At 44.5% G+C, this 19,757-nt stretch overlaps 1 protein-coding gene across 1 annotated transcript; it reads left to right on the top strand.

The window, feature by feature from the left end:
• Positions 1-7,856: 7,856 nt before the first annotated feature.
• LOC116828552 (keratin, type II cytoskeletal 5-like) lies at positions 7,857-18,853 on the top strand. The gene is made up of 9 exons (XM_032786881.2): positions 7,857-8,532; positions 9,200-9,414; positions 11,532-11,592; positions 12,378-12,473; positions 13,626-13,790; positions 14,615-14,740; positions 15,860-16,080; positions 17,643-17,677; positions 17,793-18,853. The coding sequence occupies exons 1-9, from the start codon at positions 7,936-7,938 to the stop codon at positions 18,107-18,109; spliced, it is 1,833 nt and encodes a 610-aa protein (XP_032642772.2). The 5' UTR covers positions 7,857-7,935; the 3' UTR covers positions 18,110-18,853.
• Positions 18,854-19,757: the final 904 nt, after the last annotated feature.

Genomic DNA, 19,757 nt, shown 5'->3' with positions numbered 1-19,757 from the left:
GACTTTAGATAACTGTGTTTGCAAATGTTAGCTACAGCCACGCTGATTAGATTTACAAATGGCATATCCAATACTAATCCTTGTGTTCTTTTATTGAAAGGGAAGTTTACCCTTCCCTTACATTTTCAAAACTAAACCAAAGTCAAACATGAGATTTGCCATGCAGTTTACATGTAGTCTTGTGGTCAGGTGTTATCAAAGGCTAGAAGTACAAGTGATCAGATCTGTTTATTTAAGAGCTCTGGTTTTGATTTACTGAGTTTAAAACAAAATTAACCAGGGCAGGGATTGGTTTCCGAGAGAGCAGTTGTTATGATTTAATATTTACACTGCCAAAAGGCTCCTGCTAGACTCAGTCCAGCCTTGTGCTAGGTACCACGGTTAACATTTTCAAAAGTGTCAGAGTGATTTAGGAGCTTACATCCTCTTGGCTTTCCATGAGAATTAGGCTTCTAAGTGATTTAGGTACTTTTGACAAATTTAACCTGTATATACACATAAGACAAGGAATGGGATTTTCAAAAGCCCCTAACTCAAATTTTCAAAAGTGCCATTTTTAAAAGTGACAGCCATTTGGGATCTAGGTCCTCAAAGGTATTTAGGTGACTAACTCCCATGGAAATCAGTGGGAGTTAGATGCCCAAATAATATCTTTGGGGATCTAGGCCTAGAAGCCAAAGTCTCATTGAAAGTCAATGGCATATACACACCTAAATTTCGAAGTCACTTTTCAAAATGGACCCAAGCATCAGATTTAAGGGATTTAGGCACCTAAAGATGCTAATAGTTGCCTGGTGGGATTTTCAAAAACATTGAAGTGCCTAACTGCCTATGGACTTAGGCACTTTTGAAAATCTCGCTAGATGCCTAAAAACCTTTAAAAATCTGGCCCGAATTCCTAATTCCCATAAGTGCGTTTGAAAATTCCACCTGAGCTCACTGCATTAGAGTTTCTACGATGTTGAAAGAGAAATACAAAGAGAAAGAGAGAAAGTGGATTTGTGTTAAAAAAAAATACCTTTAAGAACAGTTAACTTTTCCAACAGGGCAATTTTAAGTCTCATTAATTGGATATTAAGAATGAATTAAGAAAATTATAGTACAATTCTTAAAACACTTAGGTGGAAAATTCAAGCAACATATACAACAGATGGGAAGAATATCTTTGTCTGAGGGGGTTAGACTCTGATGTAAATTACACTGATGTAAATCAGGAAATATGGTCTCAATAGAGTTACTCCGTATTTGCAATTGACATTTGAATCTGGCCCAGCAGTACTAGATAATTTTATTTTATATTGCACTTCTTGTGAGTATATCAGTAGCAATGGTACCGCAAAAATCTCCAGCACTGTGTGTTTTAGCAAAAATTTATCTGAACAAACCACCTTCATGTGTACTATCCAGTTTGCCATGAAATTCCTTCATGTTTTTTGTGAGTGCACCACTTAAAAAGGCTACAGATTTCTATACTAATTATACTCCCTTTTGACTTTTTGGTATGTGTCAATAAAACTGGATTGTCATTTACGACGTGTTACTGCCTATATTTACCCAAGAGGTGAATTTATAGTACAAAATATTTCTGCACTGTCTTTCCCAGTAGAGGGATATATTAATAAGAAGGAAAATGGGATTTTTTTTTCCCATGGCAAATGTTTGTTTGTCAAAAATATGAAAATTGAAAAACCGAAGATTGAGCTGACTTTTTTTGTTATTGTTTTTACCCAAATGTTTTCAGGTTTCGGCAACGGAAAGCCAAAACATTTCAGCTGAAAATGGAAAAACATTTGGCTGAAAACTGAAAAAACTTGGATTTTGGGTTTCTGATCAAAAATTGTCAAGGAAAGCGAGTATTTTCTGGAAATATTTTTATTTCCCTGAAAATGCAAATTCCATCAAAACAACATTTTGAACAGCTCTACTAACTAGTAGAAATAATTTTGTTGAAAGATTTCGAGGAAGGTCTATTATGGCCCGATCACAGTGGTCTCCTCTGGCCTTAGAAATTACAGATCTATGTTTCTATTTCTGCATTTCTTAAGGCACAAGATCAGAAAGATACATTCACTGAGTTTTTTGGTGGCTTTGGGGGAAATAAGCTGAATTCAGGTTGTGCAGCTGCGGGATTCTTTTGCTGGAACAAAGCATAGAACACCTAGATGCATCGGTAGACATGGAGGGCGGAATATTCTAGAGCAGTGATTCTCAACCAGGGGTACACATATCCCTGGAGGTACGCAGAGGTCCTCCAGGGGGTTCATCAACTCATCTAGATGTTTGCCTAGTTTTACAACAGGCATAGCTTGAAGATGATGTGGGTTAAAGATCTACTCAGTTTCAGTCTAACTTAAATCTGGTCATTACTGTGATGGGGCAAGGCCAGATGGCTACAGTAAAGTACTGAGAAACAGGTATGTTAGCCCCAGGCTAAACAAATCCCTAGTACCCTGGTAACCAAATGGCAGTTGCTCCAGGTTAATCAAGGCACCTGGAGCCAATTAAGATCTTTCTACAAGGCAGTAGAGATAGCTACTTTAATTAGAACACCTGCAGCCAATCAGGGCAGGCTAATCAGGGCACCTGGGTTTAAAAAGGAGCTCACTCCAGTCAGGCAGGGAGGAGCCAGAGGAGAAGGAGCGTGTGTGAGGAGCTGGGAGCAAGAAGGCAAGGAGCTGAGAGTGAGAGAGTGTACTGCTGGAGGATTGAGGAGGACAAGCGTTATCAGACACCAGGAGGAAGGTCCTGTGGGGAGGATAAAGAAGGTATTTGGAGGAGGCCATGGGGAAGTAGCCCAGGGAGTTGTAGCTGTCATGCAGCTGTTACAGGAGGCACTATAGACAGCTGCGATCCACAGGGCCCTGGGCTGGAACCCGGAGTAGAGGGCGGGCCTGGGTTCCCCCCAAACCTCCCAACTCCTGATCAGACACAGGAGGAGCTGACCCAGACTGTGGGTTCCACAAGAGGGGAAGATCACTGAGGTGAACAAATCTGCCAATAAGCGCAGGACCCACCAAGGTAGAGGAGGAACTTTGTCACATTACCAAAATCACTGGTGCCAGATGCTAATGTCAGTTACACCCATGAATGTAAAATGTAACCCCATTATGATTTCATTAGTTGTTGTTGTTCTTACAATATGATGCAGAGGTCCCAGCTGAGGTCCACTGTAACAGACCACACTCTACAAACACTTAATAACAAGAAAGAAAGTAAACATAGGCACAAAGACAGAACACGAATGCCCAGGGTCACACAGCAGGTGAGCGGCAGAGTGAAGAATGAAACTCGTCTCTTTGGAATCCCAGTTATTAGACCACAATACCTCTTAACGATCTGGTCCCATGTCTCCCTGTCAATTGAGAAATGCCTTACAGAGAGACATTGGGCCAGTTTCATCCCTGATTCATACCGGTGCAAATCCAGATTAACTCATCTGAAGTCAGTGCAACTGCTCCAGATTTAATTGATGACAGAATCTGTCCAGTTTTCCGGTGAATACATAATGTTGCTAGAACACATAAATGTCCAGAAGCAGAAGATGACTAATTAAGTCTGTGCACAGCCTCTTTGCAAACTAGGCTTCTTTGGGAATAAATCATCTTGACATATAACAACAGAGAAAGAAACCTGTATCCCAGCAGCACAAACAACCCCGCAGGGCTGGGAGATGCTGGAATTCACTGTCTTTCCAGGAGAGCTTTCTTCTGAACATGAGAGTAAGATCTGGGAGGAAAGTCTACTGAAGTAGAAACCTGATCTGGAAAACTCCATTTGGATGTTAAAATGTTACAGAGAAAAAAACCCAGTCATTTTGCTCAGCCCAGAAATCTGAAAGCTCAGCATAGATGAAGTGTGATATATGTGCATGTAGAGGGGGTGCAGCATCAGAGAAACAGGAAGGTGAAAGTTGCTGGGAGAAAAGAATGCCAGGATTCCAGTCTCAGCTACCACTTCTGGGTCATCTAAGACAGGGTAGGGCACCACTTTGATGTACCTCAGTTTCCCTCACATGTACAATGAAGATAACGATCTTGTCCTTTGCAGAGGCGTTGCAAGGATTTCATTGCAGTAGTTAACGTGCCCCACCCTGGGAGGGGCAGAGCATTTTTATCTCCCTGTAAAGCTAACGGGAGCTGAGAACACACTGCCCCTTGCAGATTTGGGAGTAGATTCACCAGCCGGTGGCAATTGTCATGACCAGTTGAGGAGCTGCCCCTGGGACTTGACATTTGCAAAGTGCTTTTGAGAGTTTAAAGTGCTACACGAATGCCAAGGGAATTCAATTTTCTTGCAGACTGAAATATAAAAGCAGGGGTAAATTTTTATACCAAGGTCCTAAAGTCAGTCCCCTAAAGCCAGTTTTAGGGACCTAAATAAAAACCTGATTTTCAGAGGTCTGACTTCAAGCTCCCATTGAAATTAGGGATTGGTGTCATGCAGAGTGAGCTATAACAATCCATCCCTCTTGCATTTTAAAAGGCCTGCCTAAGAAAACCTTCCTTAGACTGTCAGTATTTTTGGACCGGAAGCATCTTTTTGTTCTATATTTGTACAGAGCCTAGCACACTGGAGTGCTGAGTCATGGGTGTGCTTTGGAACACACGGTATTATTTTATCATTAACACCCGAATGCCATCGAACGATGAATAAAGCAAATATACAAAAGGCATAAAACCAAGACAAGAGATTTTCAAGTCTTTTTTTTTTTTTCCCCCGTCATGAGCCTAAAAATATTAGGACTGATTCTTCTCTCACTTAAAAAGGTGTAAGTGACTTCATTGAAGTCAAAGGAGTTACACAGGTGTCAAAAGAGAACTGGACCTAATTCCCCTTGGTAGGATGCACCACACTTCATGTCTGCTGCAAAAACCACACCACAGACATAGATGGAAGTAGAAGCAACCAGCTGGCCTTCTGGATGACCTCACTTCCTGCCCCGTGCCTCGGTTTTCCTAAATGTAAAAAGAGGATAATGATACTGCTCTCCTTTGTGCTTTGTGATCTATACGCTTGGAAGGATAAGGGCTTTTTAAGTCGACTTCACTGTACATATGCCAACCAACAAAACAATATTTTGATTGATAATCATCAGAATTCATAGATCGGCAAAGGAAGAAAAATGCTAGTTCAGAACTTATTAGAGTTTGATTTAAGGTTCTTTACTTTGCACATTTAACCATGATAAAGCTTTCACTTTTTGAAGCTCAAGGTCATTAAAAAATGGTTGTCCCCCGCCACACTCTCTGACCTCCACACAACTTCCTGCAATTCCTGAAATGTAAACAAATAAAAAATATGCTTAAACGCCACAATTTTGCGCAACTGAAAATTTAAACGGTTTAAAAATGCCAAAAAGTAAACATTGATATTGGTCAAATTTATTTTAAAAATAGAAATCAGAGTTTGCCAAGCCCAGCTATAGAAAAGCCAGGTATTATTAGCATTATTATGAGGCAAACCGACATTTTTGATCTTTTAGGACCATGCCCCACTAGCCTGATTTATGCAGTCATCCTCGCTTGTGATAGTGCAGATGACAAAAGGTGAGTAAAGGTTGACCCTCTTCAGAATGATCGGGTAATTTATGTCTCGACAGATCACATGGGAGCTGATGTCATTATCTTTGTTGCAGATAATGTTACATTTTTAAATGTAACCTCCAGATATGCAAGCAACCAAATGCTTTCTAAATTCTACAATCCCGTGATTAGAGCACCCCCTTGCTACAACTCAGCCTTATCCCTGCCACTGGAGGTTTAATGAAATGATTATTTTCCTGCTTTCTTACCTGAATGAGCTTCAGGTACTAATGACTCATATAATTGGCAATAAGCAGCAACAAGAATGCTGGGGGAACACACATTGTGCAAACATCAGGTTTTCTGACTGCAATAAAAAAAATCAGTTTTAATTCAGATTCTTTCAAGTTCTCAGGCAAAGGAAACTAGTTTTGGAAAGTTATCACAGAAAACAAGCTATGATATGATGATGATGATGATGATGCCCCTAAGCTTCTAATTTTGGATTCATTATCTCTGCTGGCTGCTCATGCAACCAACTCAGCAAAAATCCAGCTCAAGACAGGGTCTGAGCTGCCTGCTTTCCTTATACAGGGCAGTATCTTACTTTGCTAGAAAACCCATTGAGGTCAATGGAACTAACTGCATACCGAAGGTACCATTCCAGACGGACACGGTTGGCAGAATCTGGTTTATAAGTAAGCCCACTGGCCAAGATTTTCAAAAGTTTCTAGTGATTCTCGGGGGCTTGCACGATTTGTGACACCTTCCAGAGGACTGACTTTCAGAAACTGCTCGCTGAGAACTGGAGCCCCCTTAAACTGACTCAAGTCGTGCACCCAAAAGACAAAGTGACCAAAATCAAACAGCAACTTTTGAAAATCTTGGCCAGTGCGGTGAGCGCAAACAGCTCATTTACCTGACTGAGGATTGCAGCAATGGACCGAAAACCAGAATGCTGTGAATTCCACCAGCAAATGTCACTACTGGGCACTGATGACTGGAAACCCCCTGTTGAACATCATAATTTTGCAGATCAGCAGGTGAAAAACAAGCACAATAAAAACACAGCCTCACTCCCTTACTTTTAGAATTGGCCCTGGCTGAGAAGTCTAGTAGGATTGAATAGGAAATGTTACCCTTTCTATAGGTTTAAAAAACCCCCATTCCTATAGAATTTAATAGATAATTCCATCCTTTCTGTATTATTCCATATAATTCAAACAGACTGTAGACATCTCATTATGTACCAAATTTCATAGACCATATCATCAGCTGGTGTAGCTCCAGTAACTTCAAGGCTGAAGAGTCTTTCTGACCCTATAGAATTTGAGTAATTTCTATAGATCCCTATTGATTTCATTCCAGTTCAAATCTATAATGCTTTTCCTTAGGGGACAGAAAAAGATCTTGATAATGTTCCCTAATGTAGTATAGATTTTTTTTGAATGAACATGATCTGCAGCCTAATTACACAGTTTTGCAACGGAGTCTCTCTTGAAATGTGGGGCGTCATTGATTTGTTGTTTGGTGCAAGGATTAGTTGGCTTCATCTTTGAAAGCCATTTCAACAGCCATTTGCAGCTCTGTTTGCCATAGCCAAATTAAAGCTCAAAAAACTTAAGGCTAAGATTTTCCATGTTGCCTGAAGGATTTGCACACCCAACTCCCACTAAAATGATCAAGAGTTGGTCATCTAAATTCCCAAGGAGCCTTTGAAAATCTCTCTCTCACACACACACACATACTCACACAGCAATGCTGTAATAGCTGAAACTGGCATTATTGATGTCTTTAGGTATGCAGATTTCTAAGCAGATTGTGTATCATGTCCTCTGCAATAAGAACTTGCAGCCCCTTTGGAATGCAAGAACCATCCCCCCAGCCCTGCAAAGACTTGAGCATGGAAGTAACTTTACTGGTTAAAGACAATTGCATTGTTCACGTTAATAGAGCAGCTGGTTGGTCTTTTACAGATGCTAGCTCTGTGATAGTGGATGATCCAGCGACTAGTCCTGACACACATGAGTAGCATCTTCATGCCAAATCTTATGAGTCAGTGTTTCAGAATCAGGCCTACAATCTTGTTTAATTAAAAAAACAACAACCCTCCTCTGCAAGGACAAGTAAGTGCACTCCGTTACTTTCTTGCCCACAAACAATGCATTTTTCAAAGCCAGGCTGCTACCTAGGTGTGTTTGACAAGACAAGTTGCTGCAAGGTACGTCAAGCCCATGAATGCAGCGGATTGTCTCTGCGTCCCTGCCAAGTGCTCCAAGCAGATAAAAGAAGCGGCTCCCCTCTCTCACACCAGAGGGGTTCCATCTCCTTCGCTCTCTGCTCTTCTCCTGCAGCACAGCTTCTATTCCCACACTTTGCTCTCCACTCTTAGTTTTCATTTGAACGAGCCGCCATGAGTCGAATCTCCATGAGAAAATCAACAAGTGGGGGTGGAAGCAAGACCTTCAGCTCAGGTTCTGCTGGCTTAGGCGGAGGTTTTGGTGGTGGTGGCAGAAGCAGCTTCAGCTCGGTCTCTGTCTCTCGAGTTGGAGGAGGAAGAGCTGGTGGCTTTGGAGCTGGTGGCGGTGGCGGTGGCGGTTTTGGCAGCAGAAGCTTATATAGCCTAGGTGGAAATAAAAGAATTTCCTACAGTACCATCGGCGGAGGTCTCCGGAGTGGATTTGGTGGTGGTGGAGGATACGGTTTCGGTGGAGGAGCAGGCTTTGGTTACGGTGGTGGAGCAGGCAGTGGTTTTGGTCTCGGTGGAGGTGGCGGGTATGGGTTAGGTGGTGCTGGCGGTGGCTATGTGTTGGGTGGCCCTGGGTTCAGTGTAAGGGGTGGCCCTGGGTTTCCCGTTTGTCCACCTGGTGGCATCCACGAAGTGACCGTCAACCAAAGCCTCTTGGCGCCTCTCCACCTGGATATCGACCCGGAGGTCCAGAAAGTGAAATTGCAGGAGAGAGAACAGATCAAGACCCTCAACAACAAATTTGCCTCCTTCATCGACAAGGTGAGAACCTGCCCTGAACCCACAGGATGCAAAGTATCTTCTCTGGATAGTTCAGTGTCTTCAAGAAAAAAAATTGAATGCTATCCTTTTCCATGAGCACGTGTTGTCTGGGTAATTTCTGTATTCACCATGGTTTAGCCACAGGCAGCTGACTATTAGTATTAGGAGAAATTGCTGATTTAAAACCAGGAATTTTTCTTAAATCTCCTTGTCACAGAGACTTGCTGGGGGTGGTGGTGAAGGGGGGACACAATAAATTGTTTTGTTTAATCCTTCTCAGCTACTGTAATTCGGTGGAACACCATTGGACTCAATGGGGTTACACTGATTTTAAGTAGTCGTGACTCTGGAGCCAGACTTTCAAAGATATTTAGGCACCTAAATGTAGGTACCTAATGGGCTTTACAAAGGTACCCAAGTAGGTAGGTGCCTAACCTGCTTAAGTTCTTTTGAAAATCCTAACTGCATCTTTAGTTACCTAAATGCCATTGAAAATCTGGCACCTGGTCCCAAAATTCCTATATGAAAAGTATCTTTCACATTCTCCCTACCCCCATCTCTCTCTCTCCGCCCTGAACTGAACAATCAACCTTTTTCTTGTCAGTGATTTTTGTGGGTTGTTTCAATAGGTTTAAGCACCTGCCTGTGGGTTCTGTTTTTTCCCCAGGTCCGATTCTTGGAGCAACAGAATAAAGTATTGGAGACCAAATGGACTCTACTGCAGGAACAGGGTCAGACGACTGTCAAACGGAATCTGGATCCTCTTTTTGAGGCCTACATTAACAACCTCAGGAGGCAGCTAGACAACCTCTTGGGGGAGAAAGGAAGGCTGGATTCAGAACTGAGGAACATGCAAGACATGGTGGAGGATTTTAAGAATAAGTAAGAAAGTCTGCATTAAAATCTAGGCTATTGGCATGCATGAAAAACCAAGCCAGGCATTTCATTCTGTATTGAGCATCAAAATGCCTTACACTGGCATCATGTGGCATTTGCTACTCTCAAAGCAGATGCATACACTGAGACAGATTCTGATCTCGGAGCATCTGGCTCTAACTCCATTACTGAAGTCAGTGGAGTTACTCTAGCATAACTGAGATCAGAATTTGACCCACTGATTTGATAAAAATAAAACAACAGAGGATTTTAAAATTCACATTCACAAGTATAGTGCATGTGCAAAAATTTCAAAGGCACCAAAGTGACTTAGGAGCTTAAGTTCCATTTTCGAAAAGTGACCTAGCACTTAGAACTAAGATCCATTGACTTTTGATTTTCTAAAGTGACAGTTATTTAAGTGCCTAAATCCTAGTGGCTTTCCATGGGACTTGGGTGCTTTTTAACATTTTACCCATATCTAAAATGCCTTCTCTCCATCCCTCATATTTACAAGACACTCTTAATCCTTGCAGCCTATAAAGCATTAGGTAGCAAGACTGACAAAGTGCAGTTTTGAGAAAATTAGAATTGAAGATCAGAAAAGTTTAGATAGATGGATGGGATAGATGGGGATAGACAGATAGATAGAAAGATAGATAGATGTGATTTTAGGAATTTGCACATAATATTGACATGGTGGCATGGCATGAATTGGCTTCTAATATTCATTTGTGTTTCTTGTATATTTCATTGGCTTTTTTAATGGTTCAAAATAATACAGAGTCTGTTTTACTCATTATACTATGGTTTCTGGAGGATGGAAATACTGCATGGGAAACAGACTGTGTCTTATTTCAAATCCCTCTTCATTGCCTCTTTCATCTGAATTCCTATGCCAAAATCAGGCAAAGAGTTGACAAAAGCCATCTGGAGACATCCAGATCACATTTACCGCAGCGCGGTCAAGATAACGCTTCCTTTCTCTGATCTTGCCAAGACCCACCCTGCCTCTTTGATTTAGCCCTAAGCCATGAAGCTTCACAGAAGCATATTTTTAGCATAATGAAGTGCTTTTGCAAAACTCCAGCTAAAAGATCTTGGAATAAATAGTACAGTTAGTTAGACAGGCTGATTTATGATGTATTTACAGGCATTTCCATGGCAGTTGCATCTAAAGCAATTAGTGACACTTGATAATGGGCCCCGATCCTGCAAAGATTTTGTCCATATGCTTAACTTGATGCCTAGTGGGTAGCGCCATTGGTTTCACCTGGGACTACTAAGAATGCAGAAACTTAACCATGTGGGTGATTCTGTGCAGGTTTCGGGTGAGTAACCAACCAGTAGCTACCCTTACATCTGGGGCTAGATTTTAAGCGAGTGTGTCAGTTCTGGACTCTGTATTATTTTTCAAATGTAGACCCCTTCTTTCAGCAAGCCACAGCTAAAGAAAATCAATGGTATTTATATGGCCCAAGTTGCGCAGCATCTGAGCAGCTCGCAGTTGCAAACGTATTTATCTTAACACCCCCTCGAAGGGGGGCAGTGCTAGTTCCCCTTGTTAAAGATGGGGAATAGAGGCATGGAGGGAAACATTTTCCAGAGCTCCCAAGGGATTTAGGCGCTTTGGTCACTTTAAAATATCTGACTCCATCAAAGTTCTACAGGAAGTTTGTAGCTGAGCAAGGATTTGAACTGAGGATTCTGACCTCACGTGCTTGCATGCAACACACTGGACCATTTCCCTCTGAGGCAGTTGTAGGCAAAATGCTACAGTTAGTCACTTCACGATGTGGATTCTGCTACCACAAGACCTGGTACCACTAGCTAAGCTTGAAGAGATTTTCATAAGCACAGGTTGGATCTAGGCACCTAACTCCCATTGATTTTCAGTGGGAGTTGGTTCCTAACTGCTCTGGATTTAAAATCTTTACCCCCCCACCACGACCCCTATCATTTAGAATAGGAGTGACTTGCAGTACAGAAATGTAGAACTGGAAGGGACCTTGAGAGATCGTCTAGTCCAGTCCCCTGCACTCAAGACAGGGTCAGTGCCTTCTCCGCTAGTGACTTAAGAGGATGGGTCTTGATCTAGCACACTCTCTCCTCTCTCCCATCAGATATGAAGATGAAATTAACCGGCGCACAGCTGCAGAGAATGACTTTGTGGTGCTCAAGAAGGTGAGTAGCCCAGAGTCACTCACGGGCCTGAGTCCAAGAGTGTTGTACCTGTAGAGTCCAACCAACGCCAGTGGGAGCTGTGGAACCCCCTCCCCACCTCCCACCCCCAGCCCCTGCGCGATCGGGAGAATTACAGCTCAAACTGGCAGTAAACCGGTCTGGCATCATTCACCTTGGAAATGAACCCCCCCAGGTCAGGCCCGAGAGGAAGAAGGCCTCTTCCCTGCTGGTTGCATGCTTGTTACATGGAAAACAATGGCCAGTGGCTATGCCTAGTGGTAAATCTAGTAGCCCCATCCTTACCCTCTTGCACCCTAAACCTTTGCCACCCCCAAATCCAGGGCTGCCACAAGGCACTTGGCACTGGCTGCCTAGGAACTGCTGTAGGAACTGCAGTCAGAACTACCAGGATGCCCCTTCCCAGCCAGAGAGCTGGCTACTCTGTCCCAGTAACTCTCCTTGCTCACCCTCCCATCCCTCTGCCCCCTGCCGCATCCCAATCATCCCTGCTCTGATTGGAACGACATGGCCCCTCCTGCCCCAAGGGGCACTACCTCAGTTCTGCTCACCTAGGCCCACCCATGGCCACAGAAGAAGGGACCGGCCTTGCCTTTGAATGACACATTTTAAAAGACCTTCTACATTGCGATGCAGTGACCACTTAGACAATAACATTCTGCAAAGGCCGATGACAGCGGATGGGTGGTTTTTTTTGCTGTGTTCAGCCCTTTGGCTGACTCTGTAGCGCATCAGGATGTCTGTGACTTTTCTCTTCTTTCCTTTAGGATGTGGACGGCTCCTACATGAACAAGGTCGAGTTGCAGGCCAAAGCAGATGCGCTGATGGATGAAATTAATTTCCTGAGAGCTCTGTATGAAGCGGTAAGCATCGGTCCTGCACTCTTTTAGAAACTTAGAGAGTTCCCCACCCTACTGCACCAGGCACTGATGATGGGGATTTGTCAATCTATGGTATTTGTATGGTCTCCTTTAACATGGTACCTGAGCACCTCATAATTGTCAGTGTATTTATCCTCCCAACACCCCTGTAAAGTAGGGAAGTACTATTATCCTCATTTGACAGATGGAAAACTCAGGTACAGAGATGCTAAAGCATTTGCCCAACGTCGCACAGAGGAGAGAATTAAACCCAGGTGTCCTAGGGTAGTGCTTTAACCATTGTACCATACTTCCTCTGATAAACAAGCACTAGTATGCACCACTGTAACAAACCCCTCATCATCCATCAGCTGCAGGGTTTGAATTCTGAACCTGCCGCACAAATTGCTACTAGTCAAATGACAGGACTGGTTTCTCTATTGATCTCAGTGGTTGATCGCTCAGCAGCAGACAGATCATGGAGAGTCATGGAGAAAAATCAAATAAGAGAAGGGACAGTCTATCCAATACATTTGGAGCTGGTGAGAATTTTTCAACCCCCGCCAAAAAATTTGAGTTTTCACCAAAATTGAGATTTTTTTTCTTCCTGTGGGAAAATGTCGTTTTTGACAAAAATTTTCAGTGGTAAAATTCCCAAACATTTTTGTTGGTTTCATTTTGCTTTTCGGGTGGGGTTTTTGAGAAGTCCCCAAAACGAATGTTTTTATTCAAATTAAATCAAAATGAAAAAAACCCAAACCCTTGGCTTTATTACATGCTGACATTTTCCACACCAAAAAAAAATCAAAACATTTTAAAGAAAAAATTGTTGCTCAACACTTTTCTTGGAGGAAGAAAGCCAGGTTTATGTCCAGGTCTGTTATTACTTATTAGCTGTATTATGGTAGGACCATGACCCCACTGTGCTAGGGGCTGTACAAATACAGAACAAAAAAGTCCCTGCCCCAAAGAGCTTGCAATCTAAGTATAAGACAAGAGGGGAAAGGCAGATACTGACAGACAGACATGGAAGCCCAAGGAAACAGAGAGACACAAGTGGTCAGCAGGATGGACAAGGATCTCAGGACACCAGCTGCCTCACAGATGTCAGCTCTACATACAATGCAAATGATCCAGGCTTCGTGTCTCTTGTAGGAACTGAGCCAGATGCAGCAGCAGGTCTCCGACACCTCCGTCGTCCTGTCTATGGACAACAACCGAAGCCTGGACCTGGACAGTATCATCCGGGAGGTCAAAGCGCAGTACGAGGAGATTGCCAACAGGAGCAGAGCTGAGGCGGAGTCTTGGTACCAGACCAAGGTGAGAACTGAAGGCCAATAATGTTCTTGGCTTTTTTAATTCCTCTTATCTACTGCTTGCATTCAGTTCCTCACTCTGCACCACAGAAGCCAATGGGAGCTTTATCCTTGACTTAGACGGGTACAGGATCACATTTTAGACTGATCAGGTTCTCCAGAAGCTGGGAGTAGATGACAGGGGATGGATCACTTGATGATTGCCTGTTCTTCTAATTCCCTCTCAAGTACCTGCCATTGGCCACTGTCGGAAGACAGTACACTGGGCTAGATGGACCTTTGGTCTGACCCACTATGGCCGTTCTTAAGTTACACCAGGAATGAATTTGGCTCATTGCACCCAGTAATAACAATAGTAAACTACTCTGCAGAGATTTTCATCATTAGTTTGCAAAACACTTAACAGTGACGGATAAGTATCGTTTTAAATATAGGGAAACTGAGGCAGGGACTGTTTAAGTGACTTGACACTCATTGCCCAAAGAGTCAGTGGCAGAGCCAGCATTAGAAGCCAGATCTCATGGGATGCGAGGCCGTGCATGCTTTCTTTATTGTAGTAATTACAAGTGTGTCTTTGCTCTATACGCAACATTAAGAATAAGTGGAAAGACATTTGGATTCCAAGTACTGGGATTACTAATGCTAGACAGACAGACAAAGCCCGGCTGCATGCATAAACCTTTGTCCTGCTAGTGTCCAGTGGCTTCTGCAGTACAAGACATAGGGGCTTCCAAACTATTTAAATGGATGCTATCCAATTCCTCAATGCTGCAGTAAGTAATGGGTCATGTTCTCCCTCCCCCACAACCCTTATGTCTGAATATTTAGTTTGAGGAGCTGCAGATCTCCGTCGGGCGGCACGGTGATGACCTGCGCAACACAAAGGTCGAAATTTCCGAGATCAACCGGATGATCCACAGGCTGCGGAATGAAATCGACAGCGTGAAGAAGCAGGTAGGGTGGAGCCTCTTATTACCTGGGGCAGGCTAGTGGTTGGGTGTGAGGCACAGGCTGGGGCTCGTGTGCTGAATAACGGTTCGGCTGATGGGTTCGGAGCAGGGAGGTGGTTGAGAGTTTTCTCGCTTTGTAAGAAACGGTGAGGCCAGCCTGACGGAAGCGTGCACGAGACACTGTGCATTGCACACCGAGCACTCATACTTGCAAGGCCTCCATTACCATGATATCTCAAATCGCTAGCCACTGGCCCCTCCTTTTACTCAACCCTTCTAACACTCAGTGGCAACTTTCTGGTGGTCCACAGAGCAGTTCTAGGCTAGTTCTCTAACAACTGGGCCATCCTTCCTCTCTCTTCCTCTATTAAAAACAGTGAAGCAGTTCAGGTTTACACTAGCTGAAGATCTGGCCATATTATTGCCAGAGGGACTCTACCCAAGACACAATACACACCACCGATAAGCTTGAGAACCACTGATTTATTTGGAGGTTGGTCTTGCTTTGAGCAGGTGGTTGGACTAGATGACCTCCTGAGGTCCCTTCCAACCCTGATCTTCTACGATTCTATGATATTGAGAAAATATCTGTTTGCCCCTTACTTACGCTAATGTGATTCACATCAATGGAGGGGCTGATGATTTACACCACTGTAACTGAAAGTAGCTTCATGCCCATTCCATTCAGCAAAATTATGCCTGGTTTACAATACTGTAAGCAAAAGAGGAATGACACCCATTGGCTTCAGTGGAGTTACTCCCAATTTACCCTGGAGTACGCAAAAGAGAATCATGCCAATAGCATGACTCCTGAGTTGCATCTGTGTAAGAGAAAGAGAATCATACCCATTTGCTTCAATAGCCTGACTCCTGAGTTGCATCTGTGCAGGAGAAAGAGAATCATATCCATTGACTTCAGTGCAGTGAGGCCTGACTTACCTTGGTGCACGCAAAAGAGAATAGTGTCAATTGACTTCAATGGAGTGACTCCTGATTTGCACAAAGGAGGCTCATGCTAATTACTCCAGGTTTACATGGGTTTACATGCTCAGAGTGAGCTTTCACTCTCGCATTTGGTTACCCCATTAAATAATAATGACACTTCAATGTTCCCGGTTTGCAGTGCGCCACCCTGCAAGCGGCCATTGCTGAGGCCGAGGAGCGCGGCGAAATGGCCCTCAAGGATGCCCGAGCGAAACTGGCTGAGCTGGAGGATGCCCTGCAGAAGGCCAAGGCAGACTTGGCCCGCCAGCTGCGGGAGTACCAGGAGCTGATGAACGTCAAGCTCGCCCTGGATATCGAGATCGCCACCTACAGGAAGCTGCTGGAAGGAGAGGAGAGCAGGTGGGTGCACGATGCAATGATACTGCAGCCCTGAGGCAAGCGAGCAGCCCCATTACTCCCCTGAGGGCAAGATGTGAGATTGGAACCCTAAGTGGTATAATTCAGGGTATGTCTACCCAGCAACGCCGAGGTGTGACTGCAGAACCTGCGTGAGCTCTGACTGAGCTCTCTTGCTAAAAATAAGCCGCAACACCTGGGCAGTGACTGGGTTCCACATTTGAGTACACACCCAGGCTTGGGCTCAAGCAGTTAGTTTGTACTGCTGTGGCTTCACTGCTATTTTTAATAAGCTGGGTTGATCAAAGCTGTCTTGGGTATGTCTATCTACACATGCGGCAATGACACCTCCCAATTGCAGTGTAGACATACACGTGATGACGTCCAGAACAAAGGCTACATTGTAGTGTGAGCAAGTAAGGTGCCTTCCTTCACGTTTGCACAGTTCCTAGCACATTGCGAGTGACAGCAGAAATATGTCCCAGTAACGAGGAGAAGAAGATAAAAAAGAAGGTAAAATGCTGCTGTAATTGAAGCAGGGATGGAATAAGGAGCTGCAAATGCAATCCCATGACCATGAGCTAGATTAGATGGAGACTGATGTGTGATGTTTGACTGAACATAAGTTCAGAGTTTAAAGATGGGAATCAGTTGCAGTGGGGGAGGTCTAGGTTGGATATTAGGAAAAACTTTTTCACGAGGAGGGTGGTGAAGCACTGGAATGGGTTACCTAGGGAGGTGGTGGAATCTCCTTCCTTAGAGGTTTTTAAGGTCAGGCTTGCCAAAGCCCTGGCTGGGATGATTTAGTTGGGGATTGGTTCTGCTTTGAGCAGGGGGTTGGCCTAGATGACCTCCTGAGGTCCCTTCCAACCCGATCTTCTATGATTCTATGAATCCTAATGCTGGAAGCATTCATAAGGCTGAAAATCTAGCTGACAAAACGATATGCATGAGGTGGGCTGGAGATTATTCCCTCCTTTTCCATTGTTTTCATCAGCATTCTACATTTTTTACCTAAACATTTCATCTGGGCTTTCAGCAAATGTCAACTGGCTCCATAGCTGGCTGGAAAATGGGAGGGAGAAAATGCACCAACATTCAGAAAACTTCCAATCTCCTCCTTCCCATTTTTCCATGGCCTTAAAAAAGTTTTTCCCTGAAATTTCCAATCCTAAAAAATACCAGTCGGCTCTAACAAGCAATGGAGCTTGAATTTTCAAAGGGAGTAGGTAAGACCCTTTTGAAAATTCCAGCCTATGATCCTAAATCAACTCAGACTCAAAATAAGATGCCCGTTACCTAGGGTCAGGGTAGATTCTCCACCACTGTAGGTCTTTAAGTCAAGACTGGGGACCTTTCTAAAAGATATGTGCTGGCTCAGCCATGAGTTATGGATGCAGGAATCCCTAGAGGAGGTTCTCAGGCATGGGGTTATCAGAATAGATAAGCACAATTGTCCCTTCTGACCTTAATGTCTGCAAATCTATCTGTATTGGTCATGGGTTGTCTATGAACTGAGTGCGTCACTTACATCCTTTCCTTCCTGTCTCTCTCTTCTCTAACAGGCTGGCAGGAGAGGGAGTTGGACCCGTGAGCATCTGTAAGTGACTCGACCTCTGACCTATCACTGGTTTTTCCAAATGAAGCTGATGTGTGGGTTTGGTTTCCCTCTGGAAACCACAGAGATCTCACTTCCTGTGCTTGTTGTTTTGCAGCGGTGGTCAGTTCCTCTACTGGATACAGTGGCGGAGGCAGCCTGGGAGGAGGATATGGAGGTGGGATTTCCCTGGGAGGTGGCGGAGGAGGTGGCGGCGGCTACAGTCTCGGCATTGGAGGCGGGAGTGGATTCGGCCTTGGCGCCGGCAGCAGTACCGGATATAGCTACGGAAGCGGGCTAAGCGTTGGAGGTGGCGGCGGTTTCAGCTCTGGAAGTGGAAGAGCCCTGAGTGGAAGTCTGAGCTCTGGAGGGAGGAGCAGCTCCAGCATGAAAATCGTATCCAAGACCACGACCAGCAAAAAATCCATCAGATAAAGACAAGGCCCCCAGCGATCCCCGCATGAATGAAAGCACGTTTCCTACCTACTGAAAGCAAGTGCAGCCCGTAGAAATCCATTGTGTAAATAGCTGAGCTAACCCCCACACTCAAGTCCTTTCACCTTTTCCCCGTGGATTTGGTACAGCCAGGATCTTACCATGGAAATCAGGAATGTTGTAGGCCAAAGCATTGCTTGCAATCTGTTTCACATGTGGGGTTCTGACCAGCACAGAGGCCAGACCATATTCCTGATTCGGCACGTGCTTTAACGTTCATTCCCATTGGAATTGTGAACTTAAAGATAAGCTGAAGCACTTTGCTGAATCGGGACCCATTTGATCACCACGGCCAGTTAAATCCATCACTTACAGCTGCTGGAAAAGGGGATTTCCATTTACATGCTGTGTGAACGTGCCTAGATATATGTTACCTGGAATCTCTTTCCTGTTTGGGCATGTTCATTTAATTCACAGTAAAAAAGAAAAACATAGCGTCAGCCTCACGAAATTACAAATCCATCTGTTCTAGCCAAAGAAAATAGTTACACGACACTATAATCAGGTAAAATCTGTGCCCCAACATGTGTTCTAAGCTGCGGGTGTCGTCCTGGCAACTAAAAAAATATCTTCGGCGCAGTCTTTTTTGTGAGTGATCCGGTGGAAAAGGTGTTTGCTTTTTTTGATGTATAAACTCCAGCACTGATTTCTAATTCTTTGTCCTCATGGCTACAGCCCCTTGACTTTCGGGCGTCTGGTACTGTATGTCCAATAAATAGCATCTGTCATTTTTAAACTGTTGTTATACTGTTTTTTCCTCCCCAAAATATTATGAGGTGTATTATTGTAGCACCAAGTGGACCCCAATTGAGAGCAGCTCTCCATTGCACTAGGGCAGGGGTGGCCAACCTGGGGATCCAGAGCCACATACGGCTCTTCAGAAGTTAATATGCGGCTCCTTGTATAGGCACCAACTCCAGGGCTGGAGCAACAGGCGCCAACTTTCCAGTGTGCCGGGGGAGGGGTGGGTGCTCATTACTCAACCCCTGGCTCTGCCACAGACCCTGCCCCCACTGCACCCCTTTCCCACCCCTCCCCTGAGCCTGCCGTGCCCTCACTCCTCCTCCCTTCCCCCCAGAGCCTCCTGTACCTCAGGAACCAGCTGATTGGTAGGTGCAGGGAGGGAGGAGGAGGTGCTGATTGATGGGGTTGCTGGTGGGTGGGAGGCGCTGGGAGCAGGGTGGTGGAGCTGATGGGGGCTGCTGATGTATTACTGTGGCTCTTTGGCAAGGTACATTGGTAAATTCTGGCTCCTTCTCAGGCTCGAGTTGGCCACCCCAGCACTAGGTGCTCTATAAACACCTAGCAAGAGACAGTCCCTGCCTTGGAGAGCTTACAGAATATGTCTACACTGCAGCTGGGAGGTGTAATTCCCCGCTCAGCTGGAACTTTGGACAAGCTAGCTCCCTACAAATAGCAACATGGCCGCAGCACCAGGGACAACCATGCAGGATAGCCGCACAGGTACAACCCTGGCTGAGATCCTCGATCTATGCCTGGGTGGCTAACCCCAGCCGTTGCCCGTGCTGCTGTGTCTATGCAGAAATTTTTAGTGCACCAGCATGCAACATCTACCCAAGCTGGGAAT

Source organism: Chelonoidis abingdonii, chromosome 26, assembly GCF_003597395.2.
Source record: "Chelonoidis abingdonii isolate Lonesome George chromosome 26, CheloAbing_2.0, whole genome shotgun sequence".
NCBI classification, from domain to species: domain Eukaryota; kingdom Metazoa; phylum Chordata; order Testudines; family Testudinidae; genus Chelonoidis; species Chelonoidis abingdonii.
The sequence above is the reverse complement of the archived record's forward strand: the minus strand, read 5'-3'. Positions and strand labels throughout refer to the sequence as shown.